The sequence below is a fragment of the Aptenodytes forsteri genome, unplaced genomic scaffold, assembly GCF_000699145.1.
Source record: "Aptenodytes forsteri isolate BGI_AS27 unplaced genomic scaffold, ASM69914v1 Scaffold523, whole genome shotgun sequence".
Lineage (NCBI taxonomy): Eukaryota > Metazoa > Chordata > Aves > Sphenisciformes > Spheniscidae > Aptenodytes > Aptenodytes forsteri.
The window spans coordinates 8,214-32,961 of NW_008794159.1; the positions used below are offsets into that span (position 1 = coordinate 8,214).

Sequence of the window (24,748 nt, forward strand, 5' to 3'; positions counted from 1 at the left end):
TGCTTTCTGAACACAATCATTTCTAAATAGATGAAAACAACTGCATTAATTTTTTTTTTACCAGATTCTAATGCCCTGCAAATATTTGCTGCAAGCATTCACTTCAGCACCGAGCGCGGGTGAAGGGATCAAAGGCAGTTTGGGCCAGAGGGTGCCATAAACACAGAGACACAGCTGCAAACACATTCACTGTCCCTGAAAGTAGCCACCTGCAGTAAACTGGCTTTGCTGACAAACTTGCTAACTCAGCTAACCCTAATGCAGGATGGGGAGGCGAACTCCACAGTGCATGACTTCATGCCCTGAATAATACTGGGGAAGGTGCTTTTAGTCAGCGCGCAACAAGCAACTGGAGGGAAGCCAGAGCGTGAACATGGGCCGTTCCCCCGTGGAGAAGGTTCGGCTCCATCCAGCTGCTGCTGTAGTGAGAGGTTTGGCTCTGCGAGGCGACCTCTCGGTTGCGTGATCTGCTTTTGAAGGCACCGATGTCCAGAGGAAAGGTCGGTGCTAGCTGAAGGTCCCCGGTAGCACTGACAGGACCCACCTCATGTTGTCCCCGGGCTTCATCCCAGGCACTAGCACAGGCGGGCTGGTGCAGAACATGTTGAATACTTAGGAGAGCGTGACTCGCATTGAGCCCACCAGGCTCAGCTACCTTTTGTGATGGTAGACTGACTTGAAAAGCAATATGCAGCAGGAAAAAATGGTATTTTCTTGTTTACCGGGGCATAATGATCTGCTTTGCAGGCCAACAGCAATGAGCATTGCATTTAAACTCACAGACAAGAAAGAGATGTTGCAGGCAGAGATTATCAGTCGCTGCAGAGGATGCAAATATTTTAACACTGCAAACTACTACTAATGGCAGGTACTTCTCCTTGTTAGTTGCTAGACAATTTGAAAGACACATTTCATTTATTCTCATGAATCTTTTGGAAGATATGGTGCTTTCAGCTGACTTTCTTTTTTAATGTGCGCGCTGGGGACTCTACATCTTATTAAAAATGAGATCGCAGTGTCTCTCGTATGTCAAAGGACTTAATCAGCACAGTGCCATAGAGAAGCCGAAGACCTAATGTGGGCTAAATGTAAATTTGTAAAATGGAAACAGCTAAATAATTGAAACCAGTGACTTCAATTTCTGTGTGGTTTGTTCATCTCCCGGCCAGACTCGTTTCAAAGGGTTGAGGTTTTTATTAAAAGAAGAAGAAGAAAGAAAAGTCACAGTTCTACTTCAAAGCTGTTTCAAATCAGTTGTTTTCCCCCCATCTTTCCTCTCCAGGTTACGGAGCCTCCTTCAAGACTGAGTAAAGAGCTGGCTGAAGATGGCAGTTGCAAGCGTAGTGAGTATACACCTATGCTGCTGTGTAATCTCCATTTTTCTTTCCCCCTTCTTTGCCTCCATCAGTTTTCTGCCTCTCTCGAGCCAATGGTGCCATCCCACCATCGCAGTAACACAAAGCCTTCTCCCCCTTTCTTCCCTCTTTCCAAGCTGGGGATTTTGCATTTTGTTATGTATTTGAAGCTGCCAAGCCAACAGTGTTTTGAATGATCTGACAGAGATAATGGTCTCACCACCTGCCATTTTAATAACTGAAGTTGGCTGGAGGCTGTGACCTGCTCTTTTGTAAAGAGTTTGTTACTCAATGGGGCATTTTTGTAAGTCTCTGCTGTGCCGCACACTTCAAGCAGTCTGAAATGCACTGTGTTTTGCTGGCAGCCTTTGCGCTTTCCCATCTAAAATGGAATATATTGGGGATCTTCAACTGCATCTGGTGGAGAGGGGCAAATTTATGCTTTACTGAGCCACCTCTTAACACAATTTTACCTGATGTCCCATTGCAGGTCACCCACCCTGGCAAGACCAGCCTGGATTACTACAGGAATGACAGCGCAGTGCTGTCCCTGTATGGAAACCCGGTGAACAACACAGACTTCATGTGCGACAAGAGGCAGGTCAGGCAGTTTGCTCAAGCCTTCCTGCCGGTGTTTTTCTGGCTCATCTTCTCTGTGGGCACAGTGGGAAACGTCTTGGTCGTGCTCGTCTATTGCAAGTTCCGTTTCAGGAGGAGCATGATGGATCAGTACCTGCTCCACCTGGCCATTGCAGACCTGCTCCTCCTCTTCACCCTCCCCTTCTGGGCCAAGGCTGCCTCTGATGGCTGGATCTTCAAGAACTTCATGTGCAAAGTCGTCAACAGCATGTATAAGATCAACTTCTACAGCTGCAGCTTGTTTCTAATGTGCATCAGCTTTGACAGGTACATCACTATTGTCCAAGCAACAAAAGCTAAAACTAAGCAAAGGCGGCTCCTGCGCAGCAAGCTCATGTGCTTGGCTGTCTGGCTGATGTCCGTGAGCCTGTGCATCCCAGAAATCATGTACAGCCAAAGCACGCAGGTGGGTGACATAACAGTTTGCAAAATTACGTACCCGCCAAACGTCAGCACGATCTTCAGGGTTACTGTCCTGGCCTTGAAAGTCACAATCGGATTCTTCCTCCCACTCCTTGTCATGGTTATTTGTTACACCCTTATCATCAACACCCTCCTGCAAGCCAAAAGATCCCAAAAGCAGAAGTCCCTGAAGATCATCACCATGATCATCACTGCTTTCCTTCTCTCTCAGTTCCCGTACAATATTGTTTTGCTGGTCAAAGCCATCAACACCTACACCAGGGTGGCATACAGCTGTGAGGCTGCTGACCAGCTGGACATCGGGCTGCAGGTCACCCAGAGCATCGCCTTCCTCCACAGCTGCCTCAACCCCTTCCTCTATGTCTTTGCTGGGGAGCGGTTCAGGACGGCGCTGGGCAGGATGATGCAGAGCAGCGGCTGCTGCCAGAGCGGGGGCCAAGAGCAGTGCTCCTCCGCCTGCAACAGCCAGGAGCACAGCTCAAACTGGTCCTTTGCCATGCTGGGCAGGCGGCAGGTGAGAAGCTCGCTGACCCTCAGCACCCATTTCACCTCCTCCGTTATGCCCCCTCCTTGCCAAGTCCTCTTGTAAGTTAGTCCGTCCTCTCTCCCCTCCGGAGGAGCACCAAACTCTTTGAAAAAACCATCTGCATACCCCAAAGACTGTCTCAGAGGAGTGGGGAGGGCTGCGGGCTCCTCGGTGCCCTGTGCTTTCTGTGCAGGACCCAACCTGGGCTTGCTGGCTGAAAGGAAGGGAAACCTTCGGCACAGGGCAGAAAAATGGAGCCATACTTCTTGTAAGCAGAACTGATAGAGGATAAAAGCTATGTTTGTGACAGCTGTAAATCCCCGGCCCACCTGCAGCTCAGACCGCAACCTGAAATAACAGGCCTTGCAGGGAGGCGATAAGCCCAGCTACCACAGCAACAGAGGCAGATGAAGCAGGATGAACTGCTCACCCTGTCTATAGGAAGCAGCAGGAGCGGGTTCAGCCTTCGTTTGCTGTTCAGCCAGGGTCTCCTACGGAGGTGGCCGGGCTCAGGAGCCCTGTCTGCACCTACACCACATCCCCTCTGCTGTAAAGAACAGCCTTTAGCTCTTACACTGGTTTACTGCAGCAGGCAAATGCTGCTGTCTGTGCCTGTGCAGACATAAGTCTGTTTTGCTGCACAGGCAGTTTGTGTCACAAAGGAAAGCCAATCGTTCATGTTCATAAAGTGGTCATTACAGAATTAGATCTGCCTTTCTCCTATATTTTAGCTACGTGATGTAAAGTGAAATTTGGTAGCATTTATTTGCTACAGCTCCTACTTTGATACTGGAAACAAATCGCACCTCGCAATAAAAATTCAAGGGCATCAGAGATGTTGAATTGTCTGTCCCAGAGACATTTGCCATAGGGTGCAAAGCCACAGTAAACCAGAATGCAAAAACCAAACCCATGGTTCAACAGACTGCTGGTTATGCACTGATACCTTTGCTAATGGTGAGAAAATATATTTAGCCTGGGGCCAGTAAGACAGAGACTAATTAAGTGTCAAACCTAACGTTAATGAAATTTGGATTGAGACTTCAGGTTGGTGGAGGCAGCAGTTTCCAAAAGTGATGTGCTGTAATGCACCCTGCAACTTCTATAGGGCTTTTGGTGTGCCGGTGCTGGCACGGTAACGGTAGCCGTTCCCCCTCGCTTGTCCCCTCTCCAGGATGCAGCATCGCCTGTCCTGCCCAACCGCTGCCTGCACCTGCCAGTCTTCAATCGCAAGTTGTAGTGCTCGTGAGGCTTTCTTTTAAATAATCACATTTAACCTGGTTTGCCTTCTGGTAATTATTTCTTGGAGGAACAAAGTGTTTTCGTTGTGCATTAATCATTAAAGCGTGTTGATAAACACGAGCTTTCTACAAGGTTTGGTGCTGCTTTTTTAGCTAATAGGGTATATCTGAGCAGATGGGCTTCTAGTTTCATATACGTTTATTAGGATTTTTAATTTTTTTTTTACCTTTTCCTTAGGGAAAAAATGGTGAAAGATGTATGTATTTTTTACTGTATGTGTAAGAAGGGTTTGGGGGTTTTTTGTGATTTGTGTCGAGCTCAATGCGAACGGAAGCTGAAATTCTGTTAAATAAAAGCACTGCCACAAACAGCGAGGGGATGAACTGGTTGTTTCTTGCCCACACATCCTTCCCAAGTTTGGATCCATACGCATAACCTGTTTCCAACAACAGGATTTATCCCTCCCAAAAAAGGCCAGAGGAAAACCTTGCTAACAGGGTTAACTATGTGTGTCTAAGCCTTGGGTGTGGAAGCCGCAGCTGAGGACCCCGCAGGTGCCGGAGCGGGTTTCGGCTCCCAAGGTGATGGGTGGGGTGCAGCTTTGGGAGGGAGGGCAGGTTTCTGAGGGAGGAGGGAGCGTGCTGGGGGCAGATACCTCCCTGCGGCAGCTGAGCCCCGCCGCCCCTTTCCAGGGATGGGGGTGAGGGTGCTCCCACCCAGGGGGTCCTCCCAGCCCCAAAAGAGCCCGAGTTATGCAAACAAACAAGCATGCAAACCTTAGCTGTCGTCAACCAGTGGTCCTGCCTGGTGGCCTCGAGCTCCTCTTCCCTGCATGGTGTCCTGCTGGCCCCGGGAACTTGAATTTTGGAGCGTTCTCAATGAAGGTGAAAGCTTCTTTGCTCTGCGAAATGTGGTGGGAAATTTTCATGCTTGGTTGGCAAGTGAAACTATTGAGGGTGGTGAAACAGCAATGAACTTTCAGCAGTTTGGGGCGGCAGGGTCATCCCTGGGTCACGTACGTCCCACTCTGAGTCAGACTGCTCCCCACTGCTTTGCCTGGGGGAGCCGGGGGACCAGCCCCCCCCCCAGGGCGGGTTTTTCCTCGTGGGGTCTGTCCCGCCAGGGCTGCCTGCGGTCCAGCAGCCGCTCGTGGCTTCCCCACGTACGTCCCACTCTGAGTCAGACTGCTCCCCACTGCTTTGCCTGGGGGAGCCGGGGGACCAGCCCCCCCCCAGGGCGGGTTTTTCCTCGTGGGGTCTGTCCCGCCAGGGCTGCCTGCGGTCCAGCAGCCGCTCTGGTGGCGTCAGGCCACCCACACCCCCTGAACTCGTGGGGAAGCTGCCTTCCTGTGGCCCCTCCATCTGCAGCCCCATCCCTCGTGGAGTCCCTCGCTGCCAGCCATCACACAGCAGGGATTTGGTCATGGAGGTGCCTGCTGCCATTGTCCCCTCCTCCGTCTGCCAGGGACCTCTGTTCTCCAGCAGCCCAACTCCTTGTGGCCAAGCCCTCCCAGGGCTCCTCTGTCCCTCTGCCCTGAGGTTTTAGCTGGATTTATCCCACTGAAATCCCTCTCATGCCTTCCCAGGGTGTCCCCAGCCTTCAGCTGATGCTGCCTCCCCGGAGGGCAGGTTTCCCCAAAGGTGAGGGGTATTGCCGCCCCTGCCCCACAGCCCCTCGTGCCTCCTGTGGGATGCTGCCTGCGCCTTAGCCACAGCTCCAGCAGGACAGTCACCGAGCAGTTGTTAGAAGCCCCGGGAGAGGCCTGAGATCTCACATGGCTCCCCTCCCCTCTCTTTAAGGCCATTTTTTCCCAGATGTTCCCAGTTTTGGGTTGCAGTCTCCTCTGCTGTCCCTTTTCTTTGAAGGAGCAGCTCAGCTTGCCTCTGCCCTGAGCATTGAATCGTCACCCTGAGACCCTTCAACTCCTAGGCCCCACCTTGGACTTCTGAGGGCCAGAAGTGTGCTAGGACCCCAGATTTCACCCAGGCAGGAAGTGGGCCAGACCTGCCTGCTGGCCTAACACCCCCAAACTATGCAAAGGCTGGGAGCTGTGCCATAGCGGGGATGGCCACGGCAGTAGCTTCAGGTTGTTGTCAATTTGCTATGGTGACAGGCCTGGAGGTAGCCGCAACTGTGGTGCAGGCAGTCACATAGCCAGCCTGCTTGTGGTACAAGGGGAGGAAGTTGGGACAGCCGATGAGAAACTTTCAGTCTCTGCAGGCAAACCCGCCTAACTGATGCCTGCTCCTGCCTGAAACAGAGACATGCTTTATAGAAGCGCCTCTTCCAGAGAGCAGAAAAACAATGGAAAGGTGTGAGAAAATGGCAATGGGTGCTGCGAGAATCACTGAAGTCACGGTAGATAAAGTAGCCCAAAACCAGAACCATCAATCTGAGTTTGGTATGTGCAAACCCACCATTTGCAAGTATGATCTGGATCAATTATCCACCATTTAACTGACCAGACACTGTAGTCCCAGCACCCCAAAGTGCTGCCTCGTTTTTCCAAGTTCCTGGGCCATATGTGTTTTGAAACCTTATATTTGGACTTCAGAGTGTTCCTGTGACATTTCAAGGGCTAACGGGGAGGGTACCGCTGTCTTGTGGCAGCTTCATGTGGTCACCACAGCAGAATGTCATACTGGGTGTGCCAAGGCCAACATTTGGGGCACAGGCCAAGAAACAGGTGGGTTAAGACCCTACATAAGGCAGCACTAGGGCTGGGAGAACCTTGCTCCTAGCACCAAAGAACGGAGGAGATATGGTCCAGTATGGCTAAACCTGGATTACTGGAGACGTACACAAAGGCTTTCAACAGCTACAGCCTCCCCTGCAGAGCTGTTGTACGGCAAGGCACAGTCTATTGCAGGTCCACACGTCTATTGCAGGTCCCTTGTACTGTGGGCTAGGCTTTGCTGGAGATTGTGCGTGGAGCGGGGGCGGGTGCTGCTGCTGGGGCACTGGGATGGGAAGTGTCGCAGCTTCCGCCCCAGCAGGAAACTCCCGTGAAGAAACAGAAATAACGGATAAAAGAAGCGATGACTGGTTGTGACAGGGCCCGTTGTCCTCCCGACCGCATTAGGATGGCACCAGCAGCTCAGACAAGCCTACGTGTTTACCATGCGCCCCAGGGCTGGGACTACAGATGCAAACACAGAGGCGACACGTGAAGGGTGCCTGCAACTCACACAGCGCTTCTTTCCCTCCCACAGCCATGCAACGTAACCCGGGTATACAGACCCGGCCAGGACCTGGGAGCCCTAAGCTGAAGGACAACGCTGCTCGGTGTCGTGGACGACACTGACTGCAATTGCTGTCCTCGGGGTGGCTTTGTTTTTACCTCCGAGGGGAAGCAATGGCGGGTGAAGGTATTTCTCAGCCGCGGGGCTGTGCCCTCGCTGGGGGAGGCCCAGCTGCTCCGAGCCACCAGGACACGGTGATATTTCCTCTAGCCTGGGGGCCGGCTCACTTAGTACTTATTTAGGGATCTCCACTGTTGCTCTGTGTACTGTACAGATGTGCCAGTTTGTCCAGTACTGTTTGTCCACCAGCATGACAAACTATTTTCTATTTTCCTTACTCTGTAAAATTTTTTCCTGCTTAGATCATACAATCATCTGATTTATCTTCCAGACAACGCTATCTCTACAAGGCAGAAAAGGGGGACACATTCTCAATGATATCGAATTTTATTTTTTTAATTCCTGAGGTTAAAAAAGGAAAAAAAAAGCATCAAGAAACATTCCAGTACACAACCATCTACATCTCTGTAACTGTACAGACGCTGGTATACATAAATCTCTTTTTCCCCCATCTGAGCACGAAGTTTGATGTGAATGGGGTTTGCAATTCTTTGGCAGTTAAGACCAAAAGATGCTTCTGAACAAGTTACAATCTCAGTGATTGAGCATAATTAAAACTATAGTGCAATTTCCATTTTAAAAAAGGAGCAAGTCAGGCTTTTGTAGCTTTGCTATTTTGTAACGTGGTACACTCTCGTGCAATACATCTCTGTGATTTTTCATAAAGCAACATTGAGTAATGTTGAGTAAAGGAACACTGTCATTTTATTAAAGCAACTATGTCCTTTCCTTTGCATAAACCTCTGCATAACAAAAAATACTACCCTCTATTGTTCCAGCACCCAGGAAAAACACCCAATTGCTTATGCTGACCACAGTGTCTACTCTCTTTGTCCCACGAGTGTGACATCCCCTTCAATTAATTTCATGATCAATTTTAAATATTTCTTTTCTCTTAATTGCATTCCTGCAGATAATAAAAGGCCCAATTCAACAAATCACCTGAGCACCTGTAAATAAACAGATTTATCAGTGTCCCTGGCACAGCTCAAATGAAGAAGTGCTTTATGACTGGAGGTATAAGGTGCTGAATGAAATAATCTCTTGAACAAACCTACACTTGTGCCAAGTCCTTTATTGGGTTTCCATGGCTCCAGTAGTAAACCATCTGGGACATTCAAACAAAAGACTGGTACTCGTGACAGGTTCTTTACTGTCTTCTCTGCACAGCCTCTGAGGTGGAAAAGACTCCCTCTTCTAGCCGACATGATGGGATTCCTGTTCTTGAACAGTTGCTTTGAACAGTTGCACTCCTGTCCACTTGTTGTACCTTACCAGCTTGAGTATTTCCTCTTTTGAAACTTCTTAAATACTCTCCTTGGCTAGAAGCAAACCTTTTCTTTTTGTCTTTAAACTACAGGTTCTGGTTCCCACTCTTAGTCCTCTTTCAGAGAGCAAAAAAGTCATAAAACTACTCTAACAGGGCAGGAAAACCTGAAGAAAAAGTACCATCAAGACTCAAATGCTAAATAAAAACAATCCAGTGTTTTTATTCCCCTCCTCCCAAACATATGCTTCAGCCAGCCTCAGGACTGTCTACATGAAAGACTTGCAGGGCAACATCTGGCTTACTAGATGGAGCTCCAATTACTTTAAGAGTTACATAAACAGTGGCTTAAAAATATTTGCCACAGGATGAAAAAATGCTAAGAACTGGGATGCAGAGAGGAAATCCAGAGGCAAGTCTGTCAAATAATTTGGAATGGAGATATTTCAAATACTTCTGAGCAGAGTTGTCATATTTTGGCCTAAGATACTTGACAGTGTCCCTTTACCTTACATTTGGCATTTTAAGAAAGATATCCTAGTAAGATTAGTATTCTAACTAAAACAACAGCAAAATGCTTTTAAAAACCACACCTAAAAGCCTAAAGAAAAACTGCAGCAGACTTCAGTAACAGCTCAGTGAAATTGCATAGCATATGGTACACAGTACTCCATTTTTAAGCAATAAATAATCTCTTCTTGCCTAATTAAATATAAAACATAGCTTCAACACTGAAATATGCCATAATTCATGAACTGATCCGTGCGCCGTTTATTGCCTGTTTATTGCCAACTTCAGTCTCTTGTCCATTTCATTTTCACGCACGCAGCCAGGTAAGGGTTTAACTGCGTTGCAGCCTCCTGCAACTGCAGTTCCCTCAGGAGGGGGCGTAAACCAGCTTGCACCTTCCACGGACCCCTCTGCCTGGCGGAGGCTGGAGAGCACACCACCAATACTGGGAAGAGGCGTCTGAAGGGAAGGGAAAGCTTCCGATGAGCCAGATGAGCCACACACCTAAATCTAGGTGCTCCATGAAAGGTAGTCATTCTTTCACAATCTTTTTTAAGATCACTGTATTTATACAGTGTTAACAACTGGAATGAACGATTAGCAACCTTTAGCTTTACCTGCAGTATTCTCTTCTTTCCTATAATCAGAAATTTCCCTCTGCCTCAGCTGCTACTATGTAAATGTCCAACACTTGTCTTGTGATCTCCATCTTTTAAACAACCAGCCTTTTGCTGTAGAAGGAGATCCCCCTGCGGGTAATGGATTGGACCAGCAACACATAAACACCAGCTGGACTCTCCCAACTTCCCTCCCTAGTCGAGCTGATCCCTCCAATTGATCCCTGCCCTTGTTTTTACATTTATAAGTTTGCCCCTGCGCTTTCTTTCCCCTCCCCTAAATCACTGGCTTCAACTTGTGCTTGCCCTGTTTTCTTCCTTCCCCTCATGTTTTATTTTCTGTCTCCCACCATGACCCCTGTATACCAGCTACAGCTGCCACCAATAGTCTACAGGGTTCCTGGCAGGCTGAGCTGGTCTGCTACCAACTGCTGCACTAAAACCTTCCAGGTCTGAGGTTTCCTTGGGAGAACAATAACATTAGAAATCAGACACACCTAAAATCATGAGGAGGGCTGGTTGGGAGAAAGACCTTTTCTCCTTTCTCCTGCCAAAATGTTTTGCCTTTCCATCAAAAGACAGGAATTTTTAAGAGAAAAATCTGCTTTCAGATATTTTGACAACAAGTTGAAATTCTATATAGAAAGCAGACAGTTTGCATGGAAATTTTGTATAAATGAGAACCCAGTCTTCCTTAAAAGGCAGTGTTTACAGCCAGCTCTGTCCCCAAAGCTGAGATGGAAAGTTAGCAGTTGGCTAGGGCAACTGCAAGGGTTAGGGAAGGGGCAGAATACACTTAACACCAGGTGGAGAGCTCATCAGGGCTGGATATGCATTTGGTTTTGGATGGACTTTTTGAGACCAATTCAAACATTATTGCTACCTTTCACGTGGTCTAGAGAGAGACACACTGCTGACCTCCTCCGAAACTGCTTTCCTGTGAATGCGGATGACTAAGGTGCTAAAGCAGGAAAAAGGAATGCTCCTCTTCCTAATATCACACAGTGAGCAGTGTGATACTTTAATTCTACAGATGATACTCCCGATTCTGCCACTGGTACTCACCATGAGAGCTGGTTTCAGCAGACCAGCTTACAGAGTACGGTGAGCAAAAGTGAAAGGAGTTGCTGCTTTGTGTTGTATTGTTTTGTAACTGGTATTCACTACCAAAGCATTTGTAAAAGCCAGACTTACCAAATCTTAGCCCAAAATGTAAAAAACCTTTATGTTTGCTGTTTATAAAACTTGGAAAAGATAAAAAATTCTAAATTGATTACAATATATGCCTGTGAAGACTGAAGTATTGCATAGCTGTTGTTCTGACTGTAAGAGCAGTAGAGCAGAACAGAAATGGTTATGTTTACTCCTCAGTGAAGAGGTCAACAAAAATATGCATTTTTCTTTAAATTTCCTTTTGATGGATATTTTTGGGAGAAAAGTAATTCAATTTTCAGTAGAGAATTTCAGTTTGCATTTAGATACCCTCACATTTATTTTTCTCCCCACTGAAAAAAATTTGGTTATTATTGACCTGTTAAATCAAACAACATGGCTTTTCAGCAATCTGTACACAGTACAGAACCATTAGTGTTCCTAAAAAGGCTTCCATTTTTTAGTGTTCTCTAAGTGCATTATAACTATTGCATAGTTTCAAAGTCTTCAAACACAGTGGTAATCATAATGCTTACATGTATATAAGTAATAGCATTTCTTAAAAATTTAATTAAAAATAACACAGTATATTCAAGGCTATGGAAAATCACTTCCATCATAGATGACAGGTCGCTCGACAGCCAAGTGATAAAACACTCTTTTTGAGATAAACCTGTCAAGGAAAAAAAGAGAGCAAGATGATCACGTTAGCTGAAGTCAACTAGACAGGAAGCCTTAAAAGCCTGTTCAGTCTTTCAGTTTATACTCAGGCAAAAACTAACTGCTGTTAAAAAGACCTGTGCAAGGGCTGTCAGGTCTGCTGTTAATAAGACCACAATCCTGACTAAACTGTCTTGGAAAAAGTCACGAATGACTCGATTACTTCTGTTTACCTTCCCAGAGGTTGAGACAGAAGAGTGGAATTCTGCTATGGGGAGAGAAAAAAACCCAAACAAGAACAAGAATCAAAACTCGGGCTGAAGATCTTCTAGCAAGCTGGGACCAATTTCTCATACTTACTTCTGAATGGCAGAATAATGGTACAATCGATCAGTTCCACAGTCTGTAAAACCAAGCTTATTTCACCTTTTACACCCAGCTAGGACCTACCTAGAGAATGTGTTGTCAAATATCAGCGTGTAGATTCCAGAGTTTCTGACTTTCACCTGTCCTCTGATAGTTTCCTTATGAGAGTTGCAGCGGGTCATAGGAATAAGAACCTGGAATTCAATACAAATCAAAATGAAACGTGCTCTTTGCCCTATAAATTGACATTTGCCTTCAGAAAAATATTTAGACTTGAGCCATATTGAAACTCCCAAAGTGCATATGTTCCTGCAAAACTATTTATTTTCATTGATTAGCATTAAAAATTCACCCAAACTAAAATCTCACAGTGAGACATCTGTTTTCCTTTGATAACCTCTTTACAGCATCAAGCTATGGCTATAACTCTCTGCTTTAGAGATAGAATCAAATCCTGATCTTTTTAATGTTAATCTGAACAAGTTTGCTAACATTAGCAGTGCTACATTAAATCTATACAAATATATCCAAGAGCAGGATTTAGCTATATATGTCTTTTAATATATGCTTTTATACTCCCTGAATTATAAAATAGGCTTTCTCAGCAAATCCTAATTGTTTATCTAAGCTTACAGCAAAAGTGTGTGCAACCATCTATCTTGCTGTAAAACCCTAGCAGAGACAGTTGTCAGAACAGCAGCTGACGTAGATCAAGGACGACCCTATAAAACCCAAAGTTATATCAAATAGATATATCAAGACAGAAGCAACATTCAGTCTTCATTTGGCTTCCAGATTAAGAAAATTTTACATGGATTATGTATGGATTTTACATGGAGTCAGTAACCACGAAGTGAACTAATGCATGCTATATAAATGTCTTATTTCCCCAGTGAAATCACAGCCTTAGAGTTCCCCCTACCACAGTGGGTTCAGCCAACAGCTGCCTTGTCTTCATTAAAACTTTGCAATTAGCTGAGTAACATAGATTCACTTAATCCATAATCCTCATGACATATGGACAGCACATATAAAAACTGGTACCTTGGGCACTGGCAAAGCGATTTTGCACACCATCAAGGCACTTAAATATATGCTTCATTGTAAGAAATGCAGGTAAGCCAATCAATTTATCTGTCTCCTTGTGGCCTCTGCTTAAGAGCCTGGCAAAATCATCCCTAAGCAGCTTACAAATTAAGTAATATTGAGGAGGGGAAAAAGAAGAATTTTGCAGACTTGGACTTCTATTTTTGTTTAATAATAGTGGGTGAATTTCAGATGCGACCAATAGAAGTTACAGTGCTTTTCAACTCAACTTTTGCAGGCAACATTAAATAATTAAAGATGTAGCTCTGCCTTCAGCAGAACTGTAGCTTAATTAGAGAAACAAGTCCTTAATGCAATAGCAACTGGCACTCTTGTGGAGATCTCCTAGCTATACTTGCTGATTCCTCTAGGTGGCTGATTGTAGTGTACGACAATCTCTAAGGTAGTAAGGAAACAAAGACCTTACTTTGCACTGATCCAGTGGTGTGTCTTCTGATTCTTGGTAGACAACGCTGAAGGATATGCTTTTAGGGTCTGATGAAAAGATCCAGCTAATTGTTAGCCCCATCTCTGTAACGGTGATAGGAATGATACTGTAGGTGCTGGATTTAATGAACAGCTCTCTGTTGCTTTCCCCAAAATTTACGATCTCTTCCACTGTAAGGGGTAATTTGATCCTGTGAGGGAGAAAAATACAATTACATGAAGAGATCCAATCTAATTCCTCAGACAGAAACAATAATCATTGCTTTTTATTTTCCATCTATTTGAGGCAGACTCCACTGCAACTTTGGGACAGGTCCACAAGATGCAGGAAAATTCAGCCTTGGATTAAGGCAAGAACTACAGAAAAGGTGACTGATATCAAGCACTTTCACTGCTCTAGCAAATGTGGATATTATTCACTTATTTATTTCATTTTGACTAGAAAAATCTAGTGCTTGAATAAAGCTTTTTAGAGTTACTACGATAAAATGTCTGCTGCCCTCTACCGTTCTTTTTAAACAAAAATTTAAACAAAAAACAGTCACCTAATTTATTCACCTTTCTTGATATCATTTGTACAGGAAATAGGGATCAGGAGTACAGAGGGAACAGATGGATGGAATGTGAACAGCAGCTCTGTCTAGATCCTCTGAAGCACCTAATGCTACAGCTTGGTCTGTTTTACCTGAGCAAGCTGCATAAAAGCTGACTCAAAGTACTTCCAATTAAAAAGGAAGTTCTTAGCACCTAGATGATTGTGAGTCCTGAAGCATTATATTAGCTTACCTCATTCTGATATCTATTTCAGACTGCAAACAGTGAGGCCCTTAAACAGGAGAATGCTGCTTGCTTTCTTCAGGGGAAACCTGTAATTTCTAAGAGCTGTGGATCCCACCTACATTACCCTAACTAAAACTAATCTAACATATCACTCTTTAGGCCAAATAAATTGTTTCCAAATCAATGATCTCACAGTAAATCACAGTACTGTGATTTGTTTGTCAGCAGCTATCAAAAACTAACACATTTACCAGAAGATATCACACAGTCACCATGATGATTTGCTGTTCTAGAGTGAGGAGGAGTTCAGTTTCCAACCATGACTACACAGTGGTTAGGGATCACAGCTGATTTATTATGATAACTATTGTACTCTGGCCAGAGAGGAAGCTTTATGATAAGTTTTGCTGACCTTGTTACTTCTTCCTCTTAGCTGAAGTAACTGCTGGGGTGTCTCAGGTGATCTTTGATTTTAATAAACTATCACTCTTGGTTTTGCCCTACAGCCCAGCTATAATTTTAGTTACTGCTTCATTTATCTGGTTCTCTGAACAGCAGCAACAAGGTTGAAACATGGACTTAACTTATCTCCCTGCAGTCAAAAGTTTAAAACCGTCCCCATAATGAAGGCAAAATTTCAAAGCTAGGCTTGAGGGGAGAGTGAGCAAAGGGGAATTTCTCCAAGTCACGGGCATTTTCATATGTTAGATTCCCTTCTTGGCTGTGCAGGTGACATGCCGTATCAATACTGCATGTAACTATTAATTTCAGAGCAGGATACGTGCAGAGAATTGTATGCACGCAGTTCACAGAGGTTGAGCAGAGGCTCAGCTGAACATTTTATGCTATGGCATATATCAACCAGAGCAGGCAAGACAGTTTCTGTGAGGCCACCAATAAATAATAGATACATTCTCCAAAAGGCCATGAATTCCATTAATTCCTGTGACAAAGGTCTGACTAGCACAGCACTCCCTGACTTTACCTTGCCGTTTCTTCCAGAGACTACTAGAACTACACAGCCTTCTCTCTAAGCCCCCTTCCTGTTCACAGCACCTCCTGCAATAAGAATAGGAAGGACGATTTTCTGATGTGATGTGGACACAAATCTTTCCTTCTTATTCCCCACTTGCACTAAAGTTTTGCAGGACTGAAGAGAAAGGACCTGGCTCATTGCTGCTGCTCTGTGTAGTTGAGCTATACTCTGCTCTTCCTCAGACCAAATTCTACTGTTGGACACAAGCAATCAGCTCTTCCAGGAGTCTGCAAGACTTGTGCTCACATAGCTGATATGCGAGCTCAGCCTTTATTCTTTCAGCCTGGTAGTAATGAAACTGTTCTGCTTACATGATTTCTCCTGACTTCAACAAGGATATCTCAGCATCTTGAGCAACTTGCCACTCTTCTGATTCATCAAAGGTTGAAGAATTACACGTGCTGTTTCTAGGACAAGGAAAAAAAGGAAAGCCATGATTCTCTAAGTAGTATGTGGTCAAATACCATCTGCATGGCAATGTCTTCCTAAAATAGAAACATTTTGATAGTCATGATGCCAAATTCTAGAATTCTTATTTTGCACATTCTAGTGACAAAATTGTCTGGGCAAAACTGCAGCCCCGTTCTGCTAACCACTGTGCACAAATGTAAAACTGTTCCTATCCTGGTTTCATGAGCTAAGAGGAATACATACGTCCAGAACATCTCTTCAACAGTCTTAAGGTAAATTCTCTATTGAGACGTTGCCAGGTTTTAAAGATTACCTGGCAGGTGGAAATCTTGATGGAGGGCAGACACAAGCAAAACAGTCTGGACTTGTCCCTTAAACAAAGCTTGCACAGGGATATGACATTTGCCCTGGATTTAATCTGTGAGATGTTTTACAAACATATTATAGTATCCAGTTCCTTACTCTGACAGTGGTGCACAAAACATATTTTATTGCTGTAGAATCACTACCATGTATCTTCTTTTCTTATGAGAAACACTGGATGATTCAAACACAAATACACCGAAGAAGCTGTTACAGGATGACAGAGCAGGATGCCTCCTCCCCACCATGACTTTGTCCAGGAGAGCAAAGGAAGTAGATGGAAAAACCTGCCATCCACTCCTTACCTCAAAAAGGGTGCATGCTCTGGGTGAACACTGGAGTGGCACCAGCTATGAATTACAGGGCTGGGACACAGAGAGAAGAATGAGTTTGAGAGTCAGTAAACAAATGCTGATAGTTTCCAAGTAAGTTAGAGCTTCTCTAACTGATACTTTCTTTGCTTCTCTGCATCTCAGCAGGTTGATAACTGAGACAATTAGGCTGTCATCCCCAGAAAAATGCCAAGGAGTCTTACATACAGGGAACCAACTGGTTGGTTCCTTCCAAAAATCAGTGGAATCTAATAAAATGTAATATCACTTATATGTGCTCCTGAACCATCAAGTGTAATCATGTAGCAAGGGCATAATTGCCACACATTCTGTAGACCAATTCTCAAAAACAATTCACAGTTTAGCCTTTTCTTTTAAATCCTACAGGACCTTGCTCTACAAGCAGCACTGCTGAGTAGAAGAGCAGGAGAAAATATCTCTAGGTAACAGCACCTTCAGCTGGTCATTAGCAGCATCTGAATATATTGTGTCAGCACATGCAACCACGTGTGAGTTTAGTGGGGTGACACTATTGGTTGGAAACAGGAAGAATTTACTGTTATGACTGCAAATTAAACTGCACCCACTGTCTACATGTTTCCTGAACTCATAAAGCACTGTTATCTGCAGAATTCATGTTCTTTTATTCCTGAGGCCTCTTGGGTAACTTTTGACTTCTTCAGACTCATACCACTACTGTTAATACCCTAAGGAGACAGCTGTGACCTGCAGGGAAAACTCAAACCTGTGACTAAGTGCCAAAACCTGAGCTATAACCAAACACTACCTGCCAACTGAAACGTAGGAATGACATAGTACATGTTGGTCCATAAAGGTTAATACAACATCTATGCAAATACTTAGCAAGTGATACAAATAATTTCATTGTTAACTATCTTTATACAACTAGATAAGAAAACTGATTCTGAAAAAAAACCTAGAAAACTAAACTATAGCTTGTAAACCTATACATATATTTTGCTTGCACAGTGGGAACAGCAACAGACTTCATGCTGTGATCCACAGAACTCTCCCTTCCCACCATGATAGGTACACAGCTTTAACTTCACAGCCTTGAATTCATACAGACCAAGAGAACTACAGGACTACAGACTTCCCAGAAGTGTCAAACTCCATGATTTATTACGCAATGCCATTAGAGTTCCTTATTTAATCCATTAATTTCACCTTTCTTTTGGGACCCTGAAATGTAAATTAAATCCCAGGACCAATACATTTTCCATGTTCTCCTCTAACACGTGATTTTCCTTATTCCTGCTGCTGCAACCTAGCACATGGTTAGGTGGTTAGCTTGCCACTTGGCTGCTCTAACCAATAAATTCACTGCACCTACTCACTATAGGCTAAGGGAACGCTAAGTCTCCTACTTTGTCTCTTAAACCCAAGTGCATTACAATCACAATGCAAATCCTCCTCCTCTTTATGATATCCCATTGAGTCCAACGGTCTAAACTGAGGTCTGGTAGCCTATGTGGAAAACACAAGAAACACAGTCTCACGATTTAACTGGAGCTCTTGTCCCCCTGACAGGAGAATTTATTCTTGCATAACCTATTCACACTAGGTGGCAGCATTAAGGATGTTCCTGCAGCTTGCCAGGTCCCCAGCTTATGAATATGCACCCTCTGGTGTATCTATTAAAATCCAGACTGTTTCTCTTCTTTTTCTTTTAAAAGTGAAATGAAGTGGGGCTGAAAAGCAGGAAGAACTGAAGCATGGAAAAGACACTACAACAAGAAGAGAACAGCTCTGGTTCAGCAAATCCTTGAGAGACAGATTGTTGGAGGCTGGTGGAGCATTTTGAAGAAGTATTACTTCATGCTTGTCCTGTTCTTGTGCTCTCCCTCAGGCATCTGCTGTTGGTCACTGTCCCTTAGCTGGATGGTCTGGTCCAGTGTGCCTGTTCTTATATATGGAAAGCATTTCTTACAAATGATACTAAAAATACTGTGACCAACATCATGAATGGCTTTGGGAGTTAGAAATAAGAAGTCCCTTTCAGAATTAAAACCTGAAGAAAGCTGGTTCAACACTGCCCTCGACAATATTCTGTTTTCATAAACACCTGAGCTCTGGCAGCTGTAGCTACGCATCTGAGGTGTCGGCTTCATGTGGCTGAGCAGTGAAACCCCATAAGCCATCTACCTGTCATCAGTGCAATGATTTCTGGAGAGAAATTCAGTCATCCAGGGCCAGAACCTTACCGAATTGTGTGAAAGCCAGAAACCTGAAACGGAGAGTGGAGGCTGTACAGAGCCCCTAACAGCTGCTTAGCCCAGCAAGCACCTCTGCAAATATCTCTAATGCCAAGAAACAATCGAAGGTGTTATGCTGAAGTGCACCAATGATTCCCCTGGGCCTGCTGTTATCTAGCAGGTCAGACCCATCCCAGGCACTCTAATGTAGTTATCAGCCTTCCTCTCCAGTCCAACAAAGAGAAAGAAAAAAAGAAAGAGGGTGGTGAAGGATCAGAAGAAAGGACGCACAGATAGCGCTTGGCATGGGCAAGATGAGAGGCATGATTTGGGATGGAGCATGGGGGATACAGAGCTCACTGAGTTTTTAACAGGGTGCAAGACAGTATCTTGCATGAAGGAGTGTGTATGGGTGGGAAGGGGATGGAAGGGTCACGGGCAAACCTGACATATGTAGGGATGGGAAAGCATCATGCAGACAGCTGATGAAAAAAAAATGGATGGGCATGAAGATCCACCACTATGTGCCGTGGGTGACCTGCATTTTGGGACATAGGAAATCCCAGCCATTTCTCAAAAAAAATGTATGATTTAATTACACTACATCCTGTATGAAAAAAACCCAACAAAAACCAAAAGGACTCCCCTGCCTTAAAATTGGTTACACTCTATCTGTAAGACCAGAGGCAACTGGTGCATACAGAGAAAGCAAGCTAGGGAAACAATCATGACAAAGGGAAATTTCTGTGCTCCAAGGGACAACATGCAAAATCTTTTGAGATTTTTTTAGTAATGAGATATGGAAGAGGTTTGGCAAAGGCAAAATGAAGACAGCTTTCAGTCATCAGTCAAATGCTGCATTTGCAAGAGGTTCAGATACCAGGTTTCAAAATAAGCAATTTGGGATTAGCAGGGTGCTTTCAAGTCCCCTCCCCAGCAGGAGGCAGCAAATAGATGACTATCGGAATCAACACAAGAAATACTGGCAAGCTGCGGCCCCAAAGATCCTAAATACTGCACAGTCTGTAGGTCACCAAGGTTACAGCCAGCTCTATGGGTAACCCTAGCTTTTTTCAGTTGTGAGGTATTTGCTCCCAAAAACGAGCTGTTTTTTTCTTAGATACCTTTGAATTTTCTCTTTGCACAGTTCTTTAGAGGCTATTACAGGGAGGCTGAGGCAGAATTATAGGAGAGGTATAGCAGAAGCAGTTTCTAGCTTGGGTTTACGGCACTGTCCACCAGGAGCCCCAGGCCCTTTCAGCAGAGCTGCTGCCCAGCCCTCAGCCCCCAGCCTGTACCTCTGCAGAGGCTGCTCCATCCCAGAGCCTGCAGGTTCCCTGCAGCCAGTGAGGTTTCTGCACACAGGAGGCTTCACAACTATACAATTAAATGTTCTTCAGACTGACCCATCCAGGAATAACAGCTAGTCTCTCAGCCCTCTCCCTGAGATAAACTCACACAGCCCACCTGTATTTTTACCATAATTCCTAGGTTACAGTGATAATTCAGTCATGCTACAGCATGTCTCCTGCAGGCAAACCGAGGAAGGCCATCCAGTCTTACAGAGCTACATGTATGCAGATACACACAGCAGCAGCCCGCACTATTCCTATGCCGGAGAAGGCTTCTTGGAGCAGGCCATCAAAAAATATTTTATGGAAACACAGTTTATGAAACAAAGGAGGAAACAGGTCAAATTACAGTTAGGCTAGCAAGCTGAAATGAAGTATCTCTGAGTTTCTTTTGATCCTGACTGCATGATAAAGGGTTGAATACTTCTGATACTGCAGTCTTCTTTGGTAAAGAGTTTATTAGAAGTGACACAGAAGTGACCCCAGGGTTCCTCATGTATGGATAAGGGCAAATGGATGTCGGGAGGGTACTGGTCTCCATGGGAAGGCCATCCCTGCCCATACAGTCCAAGAAAGGAGCATCTCTGGTGACTGAGGAAGCAGCAGCTGTAATGAGGTCACTGTGAACTAGGCTGACAGTAGCTCAGATGAGCTCTCCATAAATGCACAATTAAGACATTTCAAAAGTGACTCTGTACACTTTCTGGTTTTAAGGAATTTAAATGGGCCTCACTGGCAGACAGGGCCGATTGCTGGCCCTCTGCAACACGATAGGAACTTTATCTTTTCTCAAGGCAGACGTTCACACCAGTTTAGTGTACATATGCTACCACATAGCTTAGCCACCGCTTTATCATCCTCATACCCTATTCTGCATCTGAAAATAACTGCTAAAAGCAGGTGGCTGTTGCAACCTATTGTTCCCCTGTTTGACAGGAACAGTTTGTGAACATTTAGTACCTTGCTGCAGGTTTGTTTCTCAGAGACAGAGGAATTGCTACCACATGCAATGAAGCACAAGGGAGAACTTTAAAGAGCACTACAGGGCCTTGCATTTCTTGTGCAAGTAGTCATCTTTCAGTAAATGATGCTATAGGGTTAAGTCAAATTTGGTGTTGCTTTTTTTTTATACACACTTGCAGGTACCAAATTCAAGTACTCAGAAGTACAAGCATACTGCTCTACAAGACAGAGTCCCAGAAGCACTCCAGCTACTGCACCACAGGCTGCTGCAAAGATCTAACTGCATGGGCTTGTTTCTCTGAATACTGCCTTCCTCTCTCGCAGAATCCGTCCATGAGTAAGGCTACTACTTTTCCACACTAATCACCACTCCTGAAGATGAGTCTCCAAAGGCTATCAAGAGCAGCGAGGGTCACTAGGGAAGTGAGCACAGCTGATAAACACAGCTAGGAAACCACCTGAAATGTTATGTACACTGCATGCAGTACATTGCTTTATGGGACGTGCAGGTACTGGGATCCTCCTATGAAGAAATACCACAGGAAAGGTTAAGTAAAAGCTGCAGCTCAAGCTGAGTTGTGGTGATGGCCAGGCATGTCGTTTAGTTACAAGGAAGTGCACAAAAGATGTCCCTAATTACAGTAAGAACAACCAACAGCAGAGTATCACTTCATCGAGCTGCGTTGCCCAGGCACCTCCACTTCCCTGCACCCTCTCAAGAGCCTCCTCACAACTATTTCTCTCCTAGATCTTGTACCCATAGGCTGTGAGTCAATTCCCACCCTGCCTTTGCTGCAAGTGAAAACAGTCACCCCTGCATAGGGTAGGCCCCCTCCGGCTCCCTTGTGAATGTATGGAGGCCCTCCCAGCTTCTTTCATTGACTCTGAAAGAAAATTTAGCACACGCACCAACTTTAACTAGGGCTGAGATTGCCTTAAAGGTAAAAAACTCACTTGGGGATGGCCACCATCACAATATCTTTCTAGCCATCTCTAGCTCATCTCAGATGGGCAAAAAATCTGAGAGAAAATTGTCACTAGAATATTTTTGCCCTAGAAAAAATAGAAAAACTAGAAGGAATTGGAAAATCCAATATTGTCAAAAAATATGCATGAGTGGTTAAAAAAGGTAAGTGGTAAATACAGACTAAGTTTTAATTCTGCAAATAATTTTTGACAAATCAATTTCATTCTGGACATTTCAGATGAATGGCCACATGTAAGTGAATTTGAACTGGATCTTCAGAGCACAGCTTGTTCATACTATCGTATCTGTAGTAGTATCACTCAAGAATCAAAACAAAGGAGTAACTTCACATCATGTTGCTTTGATCAACAACTACGAAAGCTGTGAGGAAGTGGCACAGGCTTCAGCACTGATAAATAAAGCAAACTGCTGCTTTCATATTTCCTTTGAAAGATAAGACGACTGCGTTCCCCCAAGATGTGACATCGTCTAGTAAGTGACTATTTTCTTGACTTCAGGTGAATAGGTAGACAGTTTAAAACCAAAAAAAAAACCCTTTAACATTTAGAAATATTCAAACTTGAAAGATTTTGTTAGTATCATACATATCCTCCATCCTGATATGCAAAATCGAAGAGAAAGAGCGGGGTTTTTTTCAGACTGTTGAAGATACTGATTTTGCATTCTCGTTTTGTTATTAAATCTTTTCTGATGCCTTGTTATTGCAGTAGTTCTTTGGTTTACACTTGCTAGTTTTTGAAAAAGGTCTTTAGACAAATTTTTTTGATATCTGGAACTCAGAGGGTGTATGTTAATTCTCTCCTTTCCATTTATGCTCTAGAATCTGTTTTTCCAACTGGTATGTGCTTGAAAACCTCTCATCTCTTCCGACAAATATATATATGAGATAATTTCACTTTTTCTGATCACAATCTCAAAACCTTTTGTAATGAAATTGGCTCATTTCTAAGCAAAGCGCATCACATGATGCTGACGAGCATTATTTACCTTTTTCTGTTTAAAGTCTGCATTTACTGTCATGGCAAATTATGCTGTTTATTATTATGTGCTAAAATTACTTTTTATTTAAATTTATTTAAAAACAAGAGTGATCTATATTGGATTTTCTGTCTGGAACCCTGAGACAACAGAAATGGAACAACTGGCAAGATCATTAATACTGCTTTTTACACCCTGCTTTTCAGGTGCAGCTACTAAAGCAGGATAGCTGATCAGTACAACAGAAATTAGACCATGGAGACCAAATGGGGAAAAACCCCTGTAATACTGAGACTACCAGCTCCTGTGATACCCAGTTCCCAGAGCGGTGGAAATGATAAGCAGCCTTTTTCTGGTGACAGGAAGAGAACTATCTATGCTGGGGCAAACGAGAATAGCTTGTTCTGACTCTCCATTACTTGCTTGCATTTCCATTTCATTAATTCGAGAGTTATTTTTAACAGAACCAGACCTCAAAGCAAATCGTGTATTAACACACTGGACACCGCATAGCTCTCTTTAGCTCACTTTTCTACCCGTGATGTTGTTCCTATCCAACTTAAGCTTCTATTAAACTTCTAAATCTTTTCAGAACCTAGACTCAGTCCATACAGACTGTAACAACATTTCCGTGCAAATAAACTCATCCTGCTTGCTATTCTGACCAGGGAGTTTCCTTCCTCCTCCCTCCCTCCCTACCTAACACAATGCTTTCCCACTATCTCACTTCAGGTAGAAAGATTACTACTGTTCTTTCCTTTGAGGAAAGCTGGAATAACTCCATAAACAACTAGTCTGACAAGGCATAACAACTCTGAAGTTTGAGACAGCATACAATGTGGATTCTAACTTAGGTCTGTGAGTAACAAGCAGGATGCTTTAAGAGCTTCTGGCTAGAAAAGTATCAGGTAATATAATAATTATGCATCATGAATAATTGAAAACCTTTTTAAAGGAAATTGCTGAACTTTCTCTCTCTTAAAAGTTACCATCCACTGAGGCGGGGGGGGGGGGGGGGCGTGCAGTGAGAGAAAAGCTTACTGGTCTGTGTGTTAGTGGAGAGGCTGGTCTGCAGAAGGTAAGGATCTCCCCCTATGTTTTTAACTTCCATACCACTTTATACACACTTGCAGCACATTTTCAGTAGCAAAGATTGAAAATATTTGGCAGAGGTGGTCAGCTGATCCAGAAACCATTCAGCCTCATAATACAGGATCAGCCTTTAAGAGAGTCTTCTTGAACAACTCTGAGCTGTAACTTCAGCTTGTCTGGAACACAACAGCTGAGATAAAAAAGTTTTCAGCTTTAGTATCTTATCTTTAGCTCCTTATTGCTCTCCAGCATAAAAAAAAAAAGAAATAAAAGAAGAAAAAGAAAAAGATTTGGGCTAGAAATTTCCACACCTGACTTTGCGTCAAAAATGAGTGTACAGTTCTGATCTATTTTTATGCAGGACTTTTTTCTTTTTTTTTTCCCCAGAGGGGTTGGTAATCAGTCAGGCATTTAAGACTCATTTCTCCTGCCTCCTGCCCAAGAAGGAACTTAAATGGCTATATTCAGACAGGAGAAAGAAGGAAAAGAAAGAAAACTTAAGGAAAAAGATTTGGGCTAGAAATTTCCACACCTGACTTTGCGTCAAAAATGAGTGTACAGTTCTGCAAGGTTAATCTATTTTTA

General features: G+C 44.1%; 2 protein-coding genes across 5 annotated transcripts in view; one reads left to right on the forward strand and one right to left on the reverse strand.

The window, feature by feature from the left end:
* The first annotated feature begins 1,325 nt into the window (after positions 1-1,325).
* CCR9 (C-C motif chemokine receptor 9) lies at positions 1,326-3,006 on the forward strand. The gene is made up of 2 exons (XM_019472321.1): positions 1,326-1,343; positions 1,846-3,006. Exons 1-2 carry the CDS (start codon positions 1,326-1,328, stop codon positions 3,004-3,006), a joined length of 1,179 nt encoding a protein of 392 aa, XP_019327866.1.
* Positions 3,007-7,857: 4,851 nt separating this feature from the next.
* FYCO1 (FYVE and coiled-coil domain containing 1) overlaps positions 7,858-24,748 on the reverse strand; it is a 53,757-nt gene continuing 36,866 nt past the window's right edge. For all 4 annotated transcript variants that reach the window (XM_009280258.2, XM_009280242.2, XM_009280249.2 and 1 more), the window contains exons 15-18: positions 15,780-15,875; positions 13,633-13,843; positions 12,204-12,313; positions 7,858-11,766 (exon numbers count right to left, since the gene is read on the reverse strand). In XM_009280258.2, the coding sequence (XP_009278533.1) occupies positions 11,691-11,766; positions 12,204-12,313; positions 13,633-13,843; positions 15,780-15,875 (493 nt within the window). In that variant the 3' untranslated portion in view covers positions 7,858-11,690. The remainder of the gene's footprint in view (positions 11,767-12,203; positions 12,314-13,632; positions 13,844-15,779; positions 15,876-24,748) is intronic.